At 40.4% G+C, this 21,394-nt stretch overlaps 1 protein-coding gene and 1 non-coding gene across 12 annotated transcripts in view; both read right to left on the reverse strand.

Annotated features, from left to right (window-relative positions):
* CYRIB (CYFIP related Rac1 interactor B) overlaps positions 1-21,394 on the reverse strand; it is a 129,958-nt gene that overhangs the window by 36,575 nt on the left and 71,989 nt on the right. For 8 of the 11 annotated variants that reach the window (XM_045861162.1, XM_045861155.1, XM_045861154.1 and 5 more), the window contains one exon: positions 13,419-13,457. The exons of 1 other annotated variant lie outside the window; for it this stretch is intronic. Coding sequence is in view for 1 of the 10 variants with exons in the window: in XM_045861165.1 (XP_045717121.1) it covers positions 13,419-13,460 (42 nt within the window). In the remaining 9 variants the exon portion in view is untranslated. Of the gene's footprint in view, positions 1-13,178; positions 13,198-13,418; positions 13,461-21,394 lie in introns of all 11 variants that reach the window. 2 more of the 11 variants (XM_045861159.1, XM_045861165.1) reach the window with 2 other exon arrangements.
* LOC123833432 lies at positions 8,902-8,967 on the reverse strand. Its single transcript, XR_006788262.1, has one exon. It is a non-coding gene; the product is annotated as a small nucleolar RNA SNORD102 (small nucleolar RNA).

Here is a 21,394-nt window from a genome sequence, read left to right on the forward strand (position 1 = left end):
GTCTCTGAACAAAAAGCTCGTGGAATTTTTCAAAGATTTGGAAATAGCTCATTATATTATTAGTTGTCATATCTTTTCTTGTAAGGACAAACAAAAAAATTAAAACTGTATCTGTCTTGCATTATTTAAATCTTCAGCCAAAAACAAAACAAAACCAAACAAAACCCCCCATCCCCTCGGTCTGGCTGATTTCAGTGAATGCAACACAGTGGCTGACTGTCGGTTTTGGTAGATACCAGAGTGCCTGGGGTTCAAACCCTAACTATGCCACTTTCAGCTTTGAGACTTTAGTCAAGATTCCTGACTTCTCCATCCCGCTGTATGCTCATCCTTAAAATGCACAGTCATAAACACCCACTGCAGAGGGTTCACGAGCTCGTAAATGGCTAACTTTAGCACCGTGCCTTGCCATCTCTGTGCTGCTGCTGCTGCTATGGCTGTAGCAGGCAGAGCCTGACTGACCAAAGGCCCAGCCCCCAGCAGCCCAGCAGCGGAACCTGTGGAATGTGAGGTTTCACAGGGTGGGGCAGTCTCACTTCCTGCCACAAGAAGCCAGTCTGTCACAAGAGAACGAAGCCAACTTGCAGTGCAGGGTCACAGAAAGTGTCCTAGAGTCACTGCTTGCTCATTCCATTTGGTCCCAAGTTCCACTTGCCACTTCCGTCAGTTTAGTAGCTAGATTTCCTTCTGGTTTTAACACCCTAGTTTCTTTCAATCCATTTCCCCTTTACCTGTTTAGCTGAGTTGGGCTTCAGTCACTTGCATCTAAAAGATGTCTGACTAATAAGACTTCTAAGTTTCAAAGGAACAAATAAATCTGATAAAAAGGATAACAAAATATATAAAAGATCTTTCAGGTCATATACAACTTGGTCCAAAATACTACTGATTTATTTTGGAGACACTATTCCAAAGCAAATGGTAAATATATTTCAGAAAGAAAACTGCAAGTCTTACCATTTTAATTAGGAGGAAAAGCTGAAGAATTTTCTTTCAAATTTGCTTTTTATTGTAATCTTTGGATTCAAACTAAACACTGTATTTATTAAGTAATCTAAAAAGAAATTTAATACACAGAAACCAAATATAGTTTACTTCCAGTGTAATAATTATGGTGGAGTTTCGTGACAATGAGCTCTTATGTTACAAGTGTGTTTCACAGTTGACTACTTATCTGGAAAGGAAAACACTCTTCCTGGCCGGGTCTGTGGAATGTGTTTCTGAGCTCACAAAAAGCACTTAATAACTACATTAGACCATCTCCCCACAAAGCATTTGAAGTTTCCTTAATTAAAATAGAAACCAAAAGAAACACAATGATACACTACAGTTAATATACTATTTCTTCTCTCTTTCTAGAAAATTCCTTTAAGATACTTTTACTTCCTTGATTCTTTTACACTCAAGGGTCTTAGAACGCTGTGTCCTCTGCCTGGAGTGCCAGGCCCAAGGATGGCTTCTTTCCGTCCCTCGGGCTCATCTCAGACGCCCGCTCCCGGGAGGATGGTCTGCCAACCTGATCGACGGCAGCCGCACCCTTGCCCCACTGCCTCCTACACCCCAACTTCCTCCTTCAGCATGCGGAACACACACTCAGTCACTCTGTTTGTCTGGTGTCAGTTTTCTCCACAAGCAAAAACTCGATAAATATTTCCAAGTGGGGGATGAGAAAGAAGAGAAACTCATCAACACACTGACTCACTTCACTATAAATGGGGGTTTGTTAAACTTGGTAAAATGAGCATTTGAACCATATAGTTGCCTTTTGTGGGGTCTGTAAATGCATTGTAAGAGTTTTAACAGCACCCCGGGCTTCTACCCTAACGCCCAACTATGGCAACCAGTAACATTTCCATGTTAGAGAACCCCTATGGGGCAAAACTGCCCCCACCCCTAAGAATCACTACTTTAAATGCACATCCTGTTTTGCCTAGTAATCTGCTACATACCTTCAGTGAATGTACTTTCCCCGCTCCGCCACATGACCATTCCAGAAGGCTTTTTAAAAAAAATCTCCTCTAACCTCCAACAATCTCTCTATCCTCACACACAAGAAATGACTTCACTACATTTTTTACCGATAAAAGAAAGAAAAAGAAACATCTCCTCCTGGCCTGGAACGCTCTGTCCACAGATCATCAAACAACAAGCTACTTGAATTCAGGCACTGGTTAATGAGACCACCTCAGAGAGGGCTTCCTTGACCAATCCATCCATCTCTCCCCTACCCTCTCTATCTCCTCCTCAAACTGATCGTTATCATTCTTTTGATTATCTGTCTTCCACTGCTGGTAAACTTCAGGCAGGCAGGGTCTTTGTTTTATATACTACTCCATCCCCAAGTCCTAGAACAATGCCTGGGACACTGTAGGTAGTTACCAATGTTTATTAAATAACTCATGATTAAACATACACACAGTGTGTTCCAAACAGGGGAGAGGAAAAACCAAAATAAATATTGACAACTGAAAACTTTGAACTGAATTGAAAATTAAGGCGTTAGAATTTAGGAAGGACTCGCTGCCTTTCCAATCAAATCGATAAAGTCAGTCTCCCTCTCTTTGAGTAAAAGCCATAAACTTTATGTACAACCATTAAGAATTTTTAAAATGTTAAATATTATGGAAATAAACTGACAGATAATATGAGTATCATGCAAGTCCACAGTTGGCCACAGGAAGAACATAGTATCTTTCTGTGGCCATAAATGGACTCCAAAACACAAATAAGAGTGGAGACTAGCCTGTGTCCCACTTCTGATTTTGTAAGACTGAACAGCATTCGTAACATTGGACAAAATAAACTTTAAAACTGGTATTGAATTTCATTTCATTTCCTCCAGAAAAATTCTGAATTTTTTCACATCTTTTGAAAAAGAATTAAAAAGAAGCATGTCAATTCTGCCCCCTCAAAATTCTACAAGGAGGACAAACTCCAAAATCAAGTCAACGTCCATTATCATCCTCAACACGGATAACCGAATAAAGAATGCAAGGAAGTATGATGAGGTATTAGAAAAAGGAGACGCTGAAAACATGCTTTGTTCTAATAAAATTCAAAACCACAGATTTCCTAAGAACACAGTTCCATACCTTCCAGTTCGTGGTGGCTAAGCACATGTGGATGTGGGAGAAACCTGCCAAGATGACCGCTGGGAACGGCCACCCATTCCCAGGGAAGAAAATGAAATGTACCCAATGCAAGCTCAGGATCCTTGGCAAAAAAGTGCCCTAGAAAGTATGTTACTGTAAAATGTTCCTAAATTATATTGTTGTGCATAAAAATATTACTTCATGTCAGATATGCTATTTCTTTATCTTAATTAGATTTTCACCCCTGTAAAAACAAAAGGGAGTCTTTAAAACTGACAATATGCTGGGTTAATGTGAAATTCAACTATGCTTCTGCTTTACTTGTCTACCAAGAAATGACTGGTTGTCATACCACATGTACTATGAAACTGAAGAAACATTAACAGAATGGGAAATCAGTAATGAAGAATATGATGCAATTTCCACAGACAGTGGAACATACATGGTAAAGGCCAAGAGTGACTGAGAAATTACAAGCTTAAATTTTGTTCATTCCCTTCAGTTGTGCTTTCAGAAACTATAATACAACATAATATAACAAAATACAATCGCATGAGCAAAAACATAGTGAATCGCTTTCATAATTCTCCTTCCAAAGACAAATTACCAGAGATATACAAGCAATTCTGGAACTGCTTTGTCATATACTCAACCAAGCAGGTACTGCATGCTAAAAAACCTGTCTTCATATAAAAAAGTATTACTATTGTACTCTGAAGATAACAACACCGACACAAAAAATATTACTAATAAGCAATGGTTCTTTCAGACAACCTAATTCACCTGCTGGCAGCTGCTGAAGATATTGGGTAATTACTGAAATATTTTATGCCACCTGCTGAAAAGGTCCTTCTAATCATTGACTACACAGCAGATAATGCAATGAGGTGAATGCAAGGTTGAAAGGCAGGTAGAAATTCACAAGGTTTTGTTATCCTGAAAGCCACTCACATGGCTCCAATTCCACATCTCTAGAGCTCAAGTGATTGCAGAAAGCAGCAAGTACAAGCTAAAATAGCAGAAACCTCAAAAATTTTCAACTGATATCAACAATCTCTCTTAGCACATCTGCTTCCGGAAATATCCAGGTCCCACCTTCCTCAAGCACTGCACGAAGTCTGTTTTGCAGAACTACTTCTATGAAACTGCAACATCACCATTTGATACTGCAAATGAATGGCAGAGTGACTCTAGAAGCAACCTGGCAGCTGGTGATGAATAGTGTAAGAATAAAAGATGTTCAATGTCAAACTTTCAAAATACGGCTACTAAAACTAGTAACATTATAATCATTCAATTTTCGTAAATTTTCAGGTTTTTTAATGTATCTAAAAAGTTTATCTTATGCTGATATTCAGCTTTGGCTTTAGTTAAGTGTTGACTTAATTGGCCAAATATGTACCTGTTGCACCTCTGATACAAGCACACAAAATAATTCCTCAACGTAGTGCAGCGTAAATATCCAACATACACCTACTGAATTACCTGAATAACTGTAAATAGGTGGGATCCAGTGGCACCTCTTCTGTTTGAAGGGCCAGTTGGGCACAAAATAATTTAAAGGAGAGGCATAATCATAATTCCTTCCAAGCTTCCGATAAGGCTACAACTCACATTAGGGACATGGCAGCTAATGGTACTGAATGGACTAACTTTATGTGAGACACTGAAAACCACCAACAGGTGAGTGCCAGAGTGACGGAGAGAAACAGCCAACTCAAGCGTCTGCGGCAGTTCCCCGACGTTATGCTACTGAGGGCACTGCAGACGCTGGTTGCGCCCTAGGCTCCTTCCCACACCACACTTACTTCACTTCTCTCTCTCCCCTCTCCCCCCAACAAGAGGAGTTGCTAAATAGTATTTTTTGTTCTAGCACAATAACAATGGGCAACAACTATTTGTTCATTAAGTGGCATCACTGAGACTTCGCTTCTTCCCTTGCTCTTCCTTGTTTTCTGATCTTTGTGTGGTAAAAGTGCCTAAGTAGAACCTAAGCGCCCAGGTTCTGCTCTTAATAAAATGAGTAGACTTAACATGCCCCCCCGGACTCTATATCCAGAGGGGTTTTTTTCTCCCACCGGTATCCCGAGACAATTTGAGCACGAGCTATCCAAGGACCAGAACTCTGAGAGGAAGCATGACAATATCACTGTCCTTAAACCGACATGGATAAATAAATGCTGCCCAGTCCGAGGTGAACTCTCGCCCCCAAGCCTATCCCTCTGCTTTGCGATGGTGGGACGAAGAACCGCAAAGAGTATTTCCTAGGCGTTGTCAGCCGACTTCTCGTTAGGCTCCATCAGCGGGAGGGACTGACCGCAGACTGCACGGTGAGAGGAGAGAAGGACCCTCTCTCTGGTTTCCAATCCTGCCAGCAAAGACAGGCTCTGCTCCCGGCCCTGGCTCCCAGTGCGTGCGCCTGGAGCAGCGGTGCGGTGCCCCCAACCCCGCCTCAGAGGTCCTGCTGCCAACGCAAGGGCTCTTTCTTGAGCTCCTAGAATCCACCTATCCTTCCGCTTCCCTGTTGTTTCCCCAACTTTACAAGTGATACTTGCTTCCTGTGGTTACCATTAATGTCTAAATGATCACAAGTGATTAAAAAAAGAAATATATATATTTGTTTTTCCCAATGTATTTTATTTATTTTTCTCTTTTAATTAAGTTTATTGGGGTGTCACTGGCCAACAGGGTCATACAGGCATCAAGTGTACATCTCTACGATACATGACTAGCAATATCACATTGTGAGACTATTAGGCTGAGCAAAATATATTCAGTCTTTATCCCCAGTTCCTAACAGAGTTCCTAATCCCCTGGAATTTCCTGGGTGACAGGAGCCTCTTTTGTTTTAATGAGGTGACTCTTGGCAGGCCCCTCAATAGCTTTAAGACAGAAGCTCCTTGAAGAGAGACAAGGCATGATTAGAGGGTTGGAGCCTACAGCCCCATCTCCTGACCTCTGGGCTTCCAACACTATGTAAGTAAATTCACACGTTAAATCCCCAATTTAAAACCCCTAGCAAGGTCTGTCCTTTCCTGGTTTAAATCTGACTGATACAGAGGATATTCTAGAGAATAGCTGAATCTTTAACCTTACCAATACCACCTGATCTATCATCACCTGGTACTGGTGTAGCTACTAATCAAGTGAATCTTTGCTCCTCCTTCCTTGGCAGAATGTAAACTAAGAGAAGCAGGAGTCAGTTATCACAGGGTGCCCAGCGACAGCACCGTTATAGCAGTACTAAAATCTCCCCATGACTCCCTACCCCACGTCAAGATAATATACATTATTAGTCTCGTACTTATATGGCATTAAGTTACGTGCCTTAAAGAAATGTGACATAAATGCACGATGGAATGGAAACTGGGAGACCTGATTTCTAGTCTTGACTCTAGCACAAAATAAGCGACTTCACACACGTCAGTTACTTGTTAGACCAAGTCTCTCACATTGCTTCTGACAATGATTTTACATGTTACATGCGTCTTTACTAATGCTGACATCTAGTGGATATACTTAGATTTAGTATTTTACAATGAAAAATCTTATTTAAGCTATTTAAATCAAAGACTTACTAGAATGCCTGACCATGTGCAATAAATGTAACAAATTAGATCAATTATTGCCCCGTAAATGGAAGTAAGCCGTAATAAAATAGTATTATATTACATTGAATTGTCACACATCCTGGACGTTGATTCAGAGATTACTAGCACGAGTACTCTTCCATGCCTCCAGCCCTTAAAATTAAACCACCAATGCAAATTACTGCCTCGGCCGCAAATTTAGAGCCAGAAAGCCAAGAAACGTTCCCTGCTACGTCTCTCCCGGCGGGCACAGACGCAGAGTATGAGAAGGGCGAGCACTAAGTTCCAAGGTACGTGATCTACAAGTGCACAGGATGATGTATGGTGAAAATATGAAACAGGCAAAACTCAAAATTACCTATTTTATAAGAATTTATTATGAAGGTTTCTCTTGAAAAAAATAGGATCGTTAAATTAAAAACAGTATTCCAAATTCACTTTCTTAAAATTTCCCACTATTTTGAAATCCATGAAAAAATTATATATATACACATATTTGGTAAACTATATATATTGAAATGCAAGGGAATGATAAACACAAAATTTAAGCCACTGCTTATTTCTGGAGAGAGAAGGCCGTAGTACTGGGCAACGTCAAAAGGTCTGGGTAATACTCTAATTCCTCAACTACTGGTGGATTCATGGGAGTCTTTTTTTTAAGGTTTTTACATTTACAAATAAAGGTATATATATTCTTTTGTATGTATAAAGAATTTGAAAAAAATTTTAAATGTGAAGCCACTGTTGCTCAAAGAATATGCGACTCACTCCAAAATGCCCCACAAAAACAACGGGGCTGGAATGCAGGTATTTGAACCCTTTCTAACACTCCTATGACGACGATGCATGAATGATCTAATAAATAAAAGCCTTACCATCATGTAAAACGTTGAATGCTTCTATATCCAGTGATTACAGTGCCCGGTGGTGGTGGCTGCTGTTTTAAGTCACGCCACCTTTCCTTAGCTCCTGCCTGCCAATCTCCGTGACAGACACCGAGTATCTGGCACTGAAAAACCCCGAGGGTGGAAGAGACTGCACAAGACAGTGTGGCTTTCTTTCCAACAGAAGCACGCACACAACGCTAAGAACATATGGAAAAGGGAACACTTAGCCAAAGGCTTCCCAATCAGGCTGATTCTGGCCTGTTTTCTTTAAATTAGGAAACAATTCAAACATAAAAAATCATATTCTACCACCCCGATTAAAGCAGGGACATTTTGCTTTATTTGCTTCAGATGCCTCCCTGCATCCTTGTGCAGTTAACCATCTCAACCTCCCCAACCACCTTTCCTCCCCCCTTCTCCCCCCATCTCCTAAGGTAACCAGAACTTAAAGCATGCTTCCTTTTCAAACATACTTAGTTTTTTACTACAAAGGTACGTATTCATACAGAAACAGTACTCCATTGTGCTTTTCAATCTGTATAAATGATACACTCAAGGAAATCTGCCAGGATCCGTCATACAGGAATGAGCATCGATCCTCATTATCGTCCTCTGACTGACACAGTCAAGAGGTTTCTAAAACCCTTCTTTCTCCTCTCTTTCTCTCATAATTTGAGTTAAAAGATAAAGTATTCTCTGAAGTAGGATAGTCCTTACTTTTCTGATGGATTGGGGTCCCTTCTTAACATTAATGTGAAACAGTCACTATAAGGAGTGAAAGACATCAAGCAGAATGACCTTACATCCAATTATCAAAGGAAAAGAAAATCTCAGACCAGGAAAGGACTATCCATGCTGCTATGAATGTCATGTCCCCTCAAAATTCACGTGTGGAAATCGTAATACCCAAACAGAGCCTTTGGGAGGTAATAACTAAGTCATGAAGGTGGAGCCCTCATGAACGAGGTTAGTGTCCTTATCAAAGAGATCCCAGAGGGCTCCCCCAAAACCTCTACCACGGGAGGACACATGGTGGGCCCTCACCAGGACCCAACCACGCTGGCACCCTGACCCTGGAAATTCCAGCCACCAGAACAGTGAGAGATAAATTTCTGTGGTTTGTAAGCCACCTGAGTTTACGGTACTTTGCCACAGTGGCTCAAACTGACTAAGACACGTGCTAGAACGAAAGACTGAAGCTTGACCGTCTGACCTTAGAATGAATTTATTCTACGATATCCATGACAAGGAGCCAACTAGCCTGTACTTTAATGCTTTATTCTTCATGGCTATACCCAATAAGTCACTCTATTTTCTTCTATTTGTCTCAAGAGCTTTCAGAGCCGGTGAAATGCATTTTTCACATTGCTTTAGGCGATCAGAAAGAGTCATTAAGCACTCTATTTTCAAATGATTTAAATTTTACACTTTAGTCAATTTCTAGAAACTTCAGCCAATGATCAAATGATGCACAATTAATCCAACATGAATCTTGCCCTCAAGAATCACATAAAACTTGTATTAAGCTGAAATTTACTGACTTACTAAGTTCTCCTCATTGGCCCCAGCTGTCCCCAGCCTCCTGGAACCAAACAAAACGATTCCTGAGCCACCTGACAACCCATTAAATAACTGAAATGTCTTACTACACATTAAACTGAAGTCCAAAGAAAGGTATCTAACGGACAATATACATATACTCACATACGCAAAAAAATTACAAACAAGGTATCTCCTGCCTAGTAATTATGGGGATTTAGCTTCTGAAAGAGAATAATGTTTAGAAGGAGTTATTTAGGAAATACTCACCATAAGGACCTTCTTAAACATAGACTAAGGAAGTAAGGGCAACAGAACCATTTTTCTTTGAATATGACAAGAGCTTCACCTTTGTGTCCAAAGCACTCATGAGGGCCTTGGATGCTGTTAAGTACTAGAGGAAAGTAAAAGTCAACAAATGAGATCTTACTGTGTGCCAAGTACTATGCTAAGCAGTGTAGGTACAGTATTATCCTGTAAAATCCTCAACCATTTTATGAGGTTGGTTGCCAGGTTGGTTAGCAATACAATCCTCATTTTACTTCTGAGCAACCCGAAGGTCAGAAGGGGTTAAATAACTTGCTGTACAGTGAGGCTGGAAGTCTCACTCAGGCAAATCTGTGTTCCAGCAGTTCTCTTGACCATTTTGCCATATTGCTTCCTAGTCATAAATGAAAGTACACATAATTCATCCAAAAAGTTTCAAAAATTTCAGTTGTTTCTGAAAGAAATTAATTCAATACTAGTATTAAAATGTCTGAAGTAGGAGTAAGATTATAAGAGAAAAAATAACATGGTGACTAGGAAAAGATGACAGATAGTACACTAAGAAATGTCCTGCCCCGGCCGGGCAGCTCAGCTGGTTAGAGCAGGGCTCCCCAAACCCCAGGAGGTGGCTGGCAGGCTAAATTCCTCCCATTCCCCATCACTCGGCATACCCACCTGAGCTCCACGCCCCCCAGCCTCACCCACCCCCCACTGCATTGCCACCTGACCTCCACCATCCTCCCCCAATCCCACCCTGTCTGTGGAAAAACTGTCTTCCATGAAACCTCCACAAAAACGGTCCCTGGTGCCAAAATGTTGGGAGGACCACTGGGTTAGAGGGCTGTCCCAATACACCAAGGTTGCAGGTTCAATCTCTGGTCGGGACACATACAAGAAGCAACCAATGAATGCATACATAAGTGGAACAACAAATCAAAGTTTCTCTCTTTCTCTTAAAATCAATTAATAAAAATTAAGAAAGAGAGAGAGAGGGAAAGAGAAAGAAAGAAAGAAAGAAAGAAAGAAAGAAAGAAAGAAAGAAAGAAAGAAAGGGAAAGAAAGAAAGAAAGAAAGAAAGAAAGAAAGAAAGAAAGAAAGAAAGAAAGAAAGAAAGAAAGAAAGAAAGAAAGAAAGAGAAAGAAAGGGGGGGAAAGGGGGGAGGAGGAAGGGATCCTTAAATGTTTCCCTACCATTTGTCAGATCTTTCTGTCTGAGCCTGGCACACTAAAGAATTTATACAGTGAAATTACAGGAGGTCACTGTCAAATGTTTCCCTTGTTCCTCAACTTCAATTAAAATCATTCTATTAAATATAACTCCTTTAGGCTCATCATAAGCAGTATATAACAGCAAAACATAAATATTCTCTTCTTGGTAATCACGTAATTTTTAAGACAGGTACTTGAATAATTCTACATTTATAAATCAGTATCTCGTATAGTGCTAAAAAGACTCCAACAGAGGACATTACATTTTGATCTTGTAGAGGAGGTGGTAATTATTTATAACTGAACGTGTTTTCATTGCAACACTTTAAAAAATACTAGTTGGACAATGGAGACAGATCCCCTGAGTAAATTTAAAAAGCATACTCCATGACTACTTTCAAATGACAAGGCCTGATACCTTTCACTAAATAACACTGCAAAAGCTGATTTACCACGCTCCAAAAAAACTGACTAACAACGAATAGGAGGCATTCCATTGTCTTCTTATAGTGGAGCACATTAATTTTAAATGGATTTTTCAAACCATTAAGTAAGACAAATGCAAAATGTATATTATCACGTAGTTTTCTAAACTAAGTATGTTGTCTAATAATTATAGCTTTTGAGGTACTACATAGTATATACAGGGACAATATTTATTTAAACCAAAGTTCAACTGATTTAATTACTTGGAATATTTTCAGCATATGTCTGAAGTTGCAAGGAAGGGAAGTGACAGAAATGAGAAAGGACAGAAAATCTGAGCCTAGAATATAGGGTTCGTGAAATGACTTGAAATTATGTAGCTCAATTCTCTAACTTTAATTTTTTTTTTAAGGGACTGAGAACTACAGAAATTTGGTGACTTGGCCAAAAGCAGCAAATTGGTTTTTTGGGTTGTTGTTTTTTAGTGGAGCTTAAGCTGATGACCTGGGCAGTGCAGCTTTTGAGAACATCTTTAAAATATGGCATCAGGGTCACATCATACTGATAGAACCAAAAAATCCCCCAAGTCAGATACCTATTGTGTCGTGTTGCCTTGCGTGTGCTCCTAAAAGGAGTATTAGTGCTGTTTTCGCTAGCAACCGAATTTCAATAGGTCTGCCCTTTCTTCATTTGCAGTCAGCGGCAAGGTGCTGCGCAAACCTCCAAATCGAGTGACACCACTCTGGGCTCTTCCTAACGAGGCTGGCACACTGTCATTGTGCAGTTCCTGCCGAAGCAGCTGAGAAACACGGGACGGTTTTACCAGTCTTGACCTTGTCTGTGTGTTTCCACAGCATCAGAGCACTTGCTATCTGCATCCTTCCTGCGGCAATTAATTATGACATTTCTCTTGTGAAACTGTTGGAATTTTGAACTATTTTATTTTTTACTTGTGTAGTTCACGTTCCTTGAACTAGAATGTGAGCTCTTCCAAGGCAGCAAACTCCAAGGTTTAACACTTATCTTCTACACCATTTTCTGCAGAATCTTGTTTCGTGATTATTAACCATCAATCAGAAGTTTTTTCACAGCTATTTCAAAAACTTCTAGCCTACACCATTAGGATATTTTTTAAGGTATAGATGTGTAGTGCTACTTAAGATTAGTTACACAGAACATTAAAAAAACTTCTCTTATCAAATATGATGAAGAAAGAAAGGCCCAGGTGATTCTTCACGAACCGGAGTTTGACTGTAATCTGGGGTCCGGAGAGAGAATTCAGTGCCTATGAATCTGGACGGGAAACTTTTCACTAACTGCGAAATTTAGCAATTCCTTCAATCAAGAGTAGAGGCAACAAACCACAGTATGAACTTGTCATCAATAAAAATCAGAGGTATTTTCATATTTTATTAATTACTGTGAACTCTTCATTTTTTAAAATTAGTTAAGTATTTAGCAGAACTGTCACCAAAGCTTATTCTCAGTAAGAAGCATATACATTATCCTATCAAAAATTTGTATTTTTAATATTTAACTTTTTTCAATACATCTGGTTCCCTTTTTAATCCTCTTTTACTTCATAAAGTAATCATTACAATCGTTATTCTGAGAAGGGATTCACAGACTTCTCCAGAACACTAGAGGTCATGGCCCCAAAAGTGGCCGAGAGCCCCCCGCACTGACGTACAGAGCAGGTGAGGCGACCCCACAGTTCTAAAGGGCATCTCAGTAAGAGGCACAGCAGGTCTGACAGAATGCCAGGCAAGTCTGAAATGTAAGCATCTCTGTTTATGACTAGGAAGAGCACCAAGAGATTTAAGCTGATCATTCTCACTTGAAGAACACCAAAGGATCTACAGAAAAATGACATTTTCAAATACCCTTAACTTGTTACAATTACAGGACTATTAACGTTGCAGTACTCAGGACCATTTAACAGTAACTATTTTTTGTTGTGTTGTTTACTTCTAAGACTCTTTAACAATAATCAAAGCCAATAATTGGTAGAATTCTTATTAAGAATGTATGTAAAACAATCATCCCTTGAAGCTTCCAATTAAATAAATATTTTAAACTACCAGAATTATGGCTTAGACCTTTTCTGATCAACCATACTGGTGATAGCTGAAATGACTTAAAAGGTAAATTTACAAACAAAACACATACCTCTCCTATAGAAAGAAAGCTGTAAAAAAAAAGTTCTAATTAATTTACATTTCTCCACTACTTCCTAGTCTAAGCCACAAACTAAACAATATAGGGTATTATTTCCTAAAGATATTTTTAGCAATTAAATATTATGCATAGAACATTTTCCTTAAATTAGGTTTAGCCAATGTAGTTTTTAATTTAAATCATGACTTTTATTTGTATTTGAATAATCATTTCCCCCAAAGACATATTTACCTTCAGCCAGTGCTGGTGATTCTGTTCTCGTCCCTCTATCTGTTTAAAGAAAGAAAAAAGGGAGAAAGTCTAAAACATTATTATACTTTAGAACAACTTGAATTTGACTAAAACTAACACTAAGGCCCGTGAGGGCAAGCACAGGTCCCATGCTGTGTGTGTGCGCATGCATGCGTCTCCTCGGGTCAATGCAGCGACCATCTACAGAGGACCTACTAAGAGTAAGGCATTAGGGTGCACCTGGAAAACACAAATGGGTGACAGAACACCCTAGTTGTCACCCTCAAGACACTCAAAGACCAATAATAAGTGTACTAACAAAAGTGCACAATTCTCATTATAGCTTATGAAACAAGGGAAGAAAATCAGTAATTCTTTTTGATTCTTGTAACAGGGCCTAAAATATATGAAAAGAGGCACATTTCTAAATTCTATTACAGTTTAAGTTCATTCAGTTTCAATGTACTATTAAGAAAAATCAAGTTTATTACAAGTGTCAGCATCCTTATATTCCGTGACAATAACTTATTATTTGCCAGGGGCACATGCGGCAAAACTCGAGTGAACCACACAGTCCTCTCTAGGGCTGGCTTTACTATTTCAAAGCCTAAAACAATTTTAGGTAAAATTAAATCTTCAGAATGAGTTTACTCTAATTTCCAACTAAGAGCAACTATAGCCACTAAAGCAAACCAGCTTAGTTCACACAGAATGAGAAGAAACATTTGACCAATGTAACTTAGTCACCTTTATGTGAAAATGTCTTTCCCTAACTGTTTATTCTATAATCCACGAGTCCTGGATTTACCAAACATACAATTTCTATGAATAAAAGTGTTTGGTAACCCCTTGAGGGGATGGGGCACTGCCTTCCCAGAATGACACGATATTCACACTGCCCTCCAAAGGCTGAAGTGTGGTGCTGTGCCTCTGACAGACTAGAAAAACAAAACAAGCCCTGGCCGGGTGGCTCAGACGGCTGGAGCACGCTCCCGAACACCCAAAGACCGAGGGTTTGATCCCTGGTCAGGGCACACACCTAGGTTGCAAGTTCAACCCCCAGTCTGGACACACACAGGAGACAACCAATCAATGTCTGCCTCTCACATCCATGCTTCTTTCTTTCTCCCTCCCTCTGCCTCTTCCCCCACCCCGCCCCTCCCTCCCTCTCTTCCTTCCTTCTTCTCTCTCTCAAACAAATGGATATAGCCTTAAGTGAGGACTAAAAAAAAACAAAAACAAAAACAAAACGGGAACATGGCTCCAGGAACCAGTGGATGGAAGTAAGATTGGCAACCCTGGGCTCCATTGGATTAGAAATTCTGATTCTGGGGGAGGAGAGAAGGGGTTTCGTGCTCTGAGAGACACAGAAAGAACTCTGAAAACAACTATCACCTGATCATTTTGAACTCATTATTTTGGACGAGCACACTAAGGCAGGAGTTACTATATGGTGGGCGTGGGGGGCCCCTGTAAACTGACCCTATCAACCATGAGGACTTACGGCTGCTGCTGAACAGCAGTGACAGGACGGAGTGTATTAAGAACCTGGAGCATTCAACCGCACCCTTTGACTGACTGTCCTTCCTTCCAGTTCCACCTGCCCCAGTTCTCCAACTTTAGTTTCCTGTTAACAGGTCCCCAAGTAAACTGCCTAGGATGTCCCTGTCTCAGGCTCTGCTTTTGGGGAGAAACAAAGTCAAGACACTTGTCCTTCAGGACACTGCACTCACTTCCTTTTCATCCCATCTCCCTGGAGGGTCCTTCCTAATCTCCGCCCCACTTCTCTCAAACCCCTGCACGCTGACATGCCCAGGGAGGGCTCGGGCAGGTCCTCCACTCCCCTTGTCATCTCATGGTTTTAAATATCATCTATGTATCAAATTTTACGCCATCTACACATTTCTCCCAATGCCACACTGCTCAATATTTCCACTAAGATTTTTTTAAAGATTTTATTTATTTATTTTTAGAGAGAGGGGAAGGGAAGGAGGAAGAGAGGGAGAGAAACATTAGTGTGTGGTTGCTGCTTGCATGCCCCCCTCTGGGGACCCAGCCTGCAACACAGGCATGTGCCCCAACCAGGAATTGAAGCACTGACCTTTTGGTTCGCAGACTGGTGCTCAATCCACTGAGCCACATTGGCCAGGGCTCCACTAAGATTTTTATTAGACACCTCAAACCTAACATGCCCAAAACTGAACTCCTCGTCTTCGCCCTCAAACCTGATCCCTCTGCAGTCTCCCCTATCTCAGGGGTGGACCTCTATCCTTCTAGCTGCTCAGGTAAAACCCATGCATGCCTCCACAACTCCTCTTTCTTACACAGCCCATATTCCACTCAAACTCTCAGCACCTAAAATCTTCATGCCTGCTACTCTGTCTTCTATTAGCTCAAAGACGAAGGTTCAGCTGCATTAGCAGTATTGGACCTCTTACTTCAGTATTCAAGAGCCTCTAGGACAGGGCTGCAAAGCTAAATGCACACGGGAATTAGCAGGAACGGGAATTAGGTTAAAAGTCAGCAGGAATTAGGTCAAAAGTGCCAACTGGAGCAAATGTGTATACTTAAAGGATGCCATTGCTATTAACATGCCATGCTGTTGGATATACATGTAAAATAATCTTTAGATGTTATCAGCAAGTTAAATAAGTTTTATAAACACTCAGGGAGCCAAAAGAAACTGTCTGAGGGCTATATTTGGTTAAAGAACCTTCAGTTTGCAACTTCTGCTCTAGAACTTTGTACTGCCTACAATTTATGTATTATTAATTCTAATCTTTTACTTTTCTCCACCAATTAGGAGATGATCAGAGCTATTTGTGTTCAAAACCTAACCCCTCTGGTTTTCCTCAAAAGCTCCTCTTGAATCAATGTTACTACAAATGGAATGAATAAACACTTTTTTTGCTTTTTCTTCCAAAGAAAAACTTCCTTCCCTAAGGCTGACTGCAGCCACCCAGAAATAAACAAAACAAGTGGCTTGGCTGGTCACCTTCATACTTTTATAAACCACAGAAGAAAAACCAGTGCCACTTGCATAAAACCACAGGAGAAAATTCTATTTATCATGTCTCTTTTTAAAAATATTTTGGTTTTGTTTTTACAGAGAGGGAAAGGGAGAGAAACATCCATACGACAAAGAAATATCAATTGGTTGCCTCTTGTACGCATCTTACCAGGGACCAGACCCACAACCCAGGCATGTGCCCTGACCAGTAATGGAACCTAAAACCTTTTGGTCTGTGGGATGATGCTCCAACCAACTGAGCAACACAGGCCAGGGCTATCCTGTCTAATTCTTAATAAATCAAGAAATAATAAGACACGATTGTTTTCATCCTTAGAAATCAAATATCAGGTCACAAATACTGATTGTCACATAATATGTGAATTAGATCATTCAGGCCTCCAAAATCCACAAACCTAGAGGTTCTTCAAATGAGTGGTAAAATTTGTTTGCCTCCAATAAAACATAAAACGTGCGAGTCATGACTTCAGAGCATCCTGTCAACCACACTTACAGCTCTGCAGTATTCCAAATGACGGCCTACAGATCTAACTGGTTACACAACCAGACTGTGTTCCTCCTTCATCTGGGTGTATGATAAAATCTAATTGAATTCAATTTGTTTTAAGTTCCCCTTGACATTCAAAGAGCAATCTGAAAAGCCATCGTAGAAACAGAAAAAAAGCACTTGAATTAAAGAGCCTACTGACCAAGTCTCCAGATAAGACAATGTTGTAAAAGTGCATTATCCTGCAACCTCTCTCAGCACCCTGGACGTGATTTCGTTGTTTAAAAAGTGTGCATGTGCGTATGTGTGTACGCACACAATACAGTGCCTTCTTTCACATTTCTTGTTAAACTATTATTGATGTTAAGGGTTTTTTTCCCTCTACAATTGTAAAACTAGTTCTTTCTCATTTCTCCATCAAGGCCTTACTCATCTGTAAGAGGACCACCGACATGTTTGAAATTTCCTGGGTCAGACATTCAATACATAAGTACATGTGATAAAGCTAGACACGGTCTTTTTAAAATATCCCCCTGGCACTTTGCATGATTTATTTCATAGCAGCCTAACAATCTAATGAAATAAAATTATTGGACTGTTTTCCTTGATGAAAAAACAGAGGCTTCAAAGAGCTGTAGCTTGCCCAGAGTCATAGGGGGAGGGGAGGGAGTATTTTTGAGGAAAAAGCCTATTCGAGCAATAATGATCAGAATATTCCTTTCCATAAATGTGACCTGCTGTAAAACCAAATACTTCCCCCCCCAACTTCTACCATGAAGTTACAAATTATTCCTTAAAAAATGAACAACAGTGTAACTGGAAAACCTGAGGCAAGGGCTAGATCAAGATGACCACCGGGCTTTGGGAACATTACCACCAGGACTTCTTTTCCCTTTTCATTGATTTACTGGGGTGACACTGGTCAACAAAATTATCCAGGTTTCAGACGCGTACGTCCACAACACGCCATCTGCACGCGGGACTGTGTGCTCGCCGCCCCAAGCCAGGTCCCCTCCCGTCACCATTTGTCCCCCGTGCCCTCCGCCACCTCCCTCCATCGCCTCCTCCCGGAAACCACCACACTGGCATCTGTGTCCGTCCGTTTTTTCTCTTTTCCCTTTTTTTCTCAACCCTTCCTCATTATTATTATTATTATTATTACAGTATAAACCATACCCATAAATATACTTTTGCTAAAACATCTACTTGCCTCTTTAACTTAATGAGAAACGAAGATACTACAAGTATAGGATGCTTTATAGTTTTTTTTTTTAATTTTCTCCCATCTTTTCCATCCTATCCCTGACCAACCGCACCTTTCAAAGCCCACCAGTGATCAGGGACCACTCTTCCTCAGGTCACGCACAGGCTGCAAAGTGTTTAGCTGTGTTACCTCCCTGTCTCCCAGCGACAAGTCCATGAGACATTCTACAGAAATGGCTAACAAGGGAATGTGCCAACAAAGACAAAAGTGCAGCAAAGAAACACAACCGGTAACACGGGAAGTCGAATTCTAACGGGAACATGAAGGGAGTCACAGCGGAAGTGGCTGGCTGGGAGCACGGTGCCAGCGGCAGCAGGGAGACTAGATCCGCAGTCCAGGAAGCTCTGTGAAGGCGACACGAATGAGGAAAGTAGTTTGATGAAAAAAACGAAGACATCCCAGAAGAAGTCACAAAGGAAAAAAAAATCTTATTAAAAAAACTGTTGGGTATACTCCATGACATTGAGAATGCAATGGATAAAATATTGCAATGGATAAAGAAGTGTGACAATTTGGCCAAAACATAAAAATGACACGCACGGTGCACTGTAAGCTATACAACAAGGACGAAAGCAGGTGACTGCCCACTTTCACTGACAGCAAACACTAGCAGACCTACCCTATGAAAAAACACGTAGATGTCAGTAGATCTAACCTACATAAAAGGGAAATGGCCTCTTTTTGAAGCAAAGAATACAATTTCCATCTATCCATGTCATCCTACAATTGGGGCACTTCACAGAGTACCTCGAAAATACAGTAACAGAACCCCAGACAAGTCCATGGTTGGAAAATCCAGAGTCCCAAAGCTAAACTCACATCTTCATTTGCCATAGCCATTTTTTCTATTGCTGGAAATATATAAACAAGTATTTAGTAGCAAAATCCTAAGTGCCAAAATTAAGATAATGCTCTACAAAAGCATGTAAGAAGTTCTCTAACTTCTGGGTCTGAACCAGAAGCATGTCACAAAATTCAAAATGCAGACAGCTGTGTTCTGAACCACCTATGCAGTTTCTTCAGTCTCCTTCCGTGTACATCAGCACCTGTAAAAGAAAACTCGGAACCACTAATAAAACCAAATGCATATATCCCACTCTGAAAACTTCTTAATCTTTAGTATATCATGAAAAACTGGAGAAATAATTTGCAAAATCTGGCACATAGAAAGGTCATCAGCGTTGCTCACAAACAAAGCCAGGGCACTGTTTAGTGCGGGCTACCGCAGCACAGCGTCAGCCAGGCCGGCGTCACACACCTGATCCTCACTGGGCCTGCACGTGGCCAAGAGAAGGTCTGTGCGTGGGCTGCCACGCCTTGCTCTCCTAATTCCAGAGAGCTCTATACCCAAAACAAATGCTTCACCACCTTCTGGGAAAAAGTATGGATCCCTATGTAATGTAACTTGACAGAAGAAGCACGTTTTAAATTTGAGCAAGAATCCTAAGTCTCTCAAAGCTTCAATTTCTTCATCTGTAGAAAGGAAGATAACACCTACTCACAGACTGAGAGACTGTCTGGCCCTTCCCCCAGGCCTTAGCTGTCAGGCTCGGCCAGCCGCACTCTGCACAGGTGCTGTCACTACCACCCTCGTGGTTCTCACAGCCCAAACAATTTAAGCAGCACCAGGGTTGTTATGAAGTTTGTTTGTTAATTCAACAAATATTATTAAAATCTTCATTGTATCTCCAGCAGTGCTTGTGATACAAAGAAATAAGAAAATTTTTAAAAGATGTGTTTATTTATTTATTTATTTATTTATTGAGAGAGGGGAGAAGGAGAGGGAGAGAAACATCAATATGTGGCTGCCTCTCTCGCACCCCGAGCTGGGGACCTGGCCCACAGCCCAGGCATGTGTCCTGACTGGGAATCAAACTAGCGATCCTTTGGTTCTCAGGGCAATGCTCAATTCACTGAGACACACCAGACAGGGCAGAAATAAGAAAATTTTAATCCTCAAAAAGGATAATGACTTCCTGCAGAAATAATGCTTGCATACATAAAAAGTAGCAAGTCCGTAACAATTCTGACCCCCCCTAGATTATTGTTACAGACCACAATCATAACAGAAACTTAGAGAACAAGACAGTGTGAGAGAAGAGTATGATAATCCAAGTGGGTTAAATATCTCTTCCTGGGCCCCATAACACAGTATTTCACTCTTTAAAATGTTTGGCTCTTTCCTAGGACTGAATGTGGTTGTCAGAGCCATTCGCCGTTACTATATCCCTTGCGCTAAGCATAATGCCTGACACACTGTAGTCTCCAGGGTATAAATGCTGAATGAGTAAATGACTGAATAAGAAAACATGATAAAAGATTTAACGAGACTAGAATTAATGTGATTTGTTTAGAGTTAAGAGGGTCATTCTGCTAAAAGGATTTGCTTGAGAAAATGAGCAATAAGGACAGAGCAACATATAAATAAGCAGCTAACTGATAAAAATTAGAAAAGTGTGTAATTTCTCCTATTAAAAATGAAAAGGGCCCTGGCTGGCATAGCTCAGTGGATTGAGCGCGGGCTGCGAACCAAAGTGTCACAAGTTCGATTCCCAGTCAGTGTACATGCCTGGGTTGCAGGCCATGACCCCCAACAACCACACACTGATGTTTCTCTCTCTCTCTCTTTCTCCCTCCCTTCCCTCTCTGAAAATAAATAAATGAATGAATACATAAATAAATAAAAATCTTTAAAAAAAAGATTTAAAATACTAAAAAAAAATGAAAAGGATAGACTTTAAATAAAATATTCTACCATGATCATACAGAGAATGGTTTTTCCAGGCTGACAGAATAACTCAATTGCAACAAGCATAGACAACCACACTGGAAAGATACTGTGTATTTGATATCTGATATTACTGCACAGCTATCTACTTTGGCAGCAACCAAATAATAGATTTTTAAACAACTATTAAAAAATGCTTTGTCACATGACAGTAAAAGTTATGAACTGCTTCCTAATGGCAATCCAACAAAGATTAGAAGAGGACCTTCGATAGGCCAGATGTTATACAAAAGGCAGAGTATAAACTGCTGGGTAAGACAAGACCTGCCCTCCAAAAGCTCCGAGTCTGCGATGATGACATGTAAACAAATTACTACCATACAAAGTAATTAGGTGAAATGCTATAGTAGAGTTCTACAGATAAACTGCTATGGGAAAACAGATGAGGGAGTAACTGAATTCTATC

Source organism: Phyllostomus hastatus, unplaced genomic scaffold (genome assembly GCF_019186645.2).
Source record: "Phyllostomus hastatus isolate PE091 unplaced genomic scaffold, TTU_PhHast_1.1 phas_scaffold_21, whole genome shotgun sequence".
Lineage (NCBI taxonomy): Eukaryota > Metazoa > Chordata > Mammalia > Chiroptera > Phyllostomidae > Phyllostomus > Phyllostomus hastatus.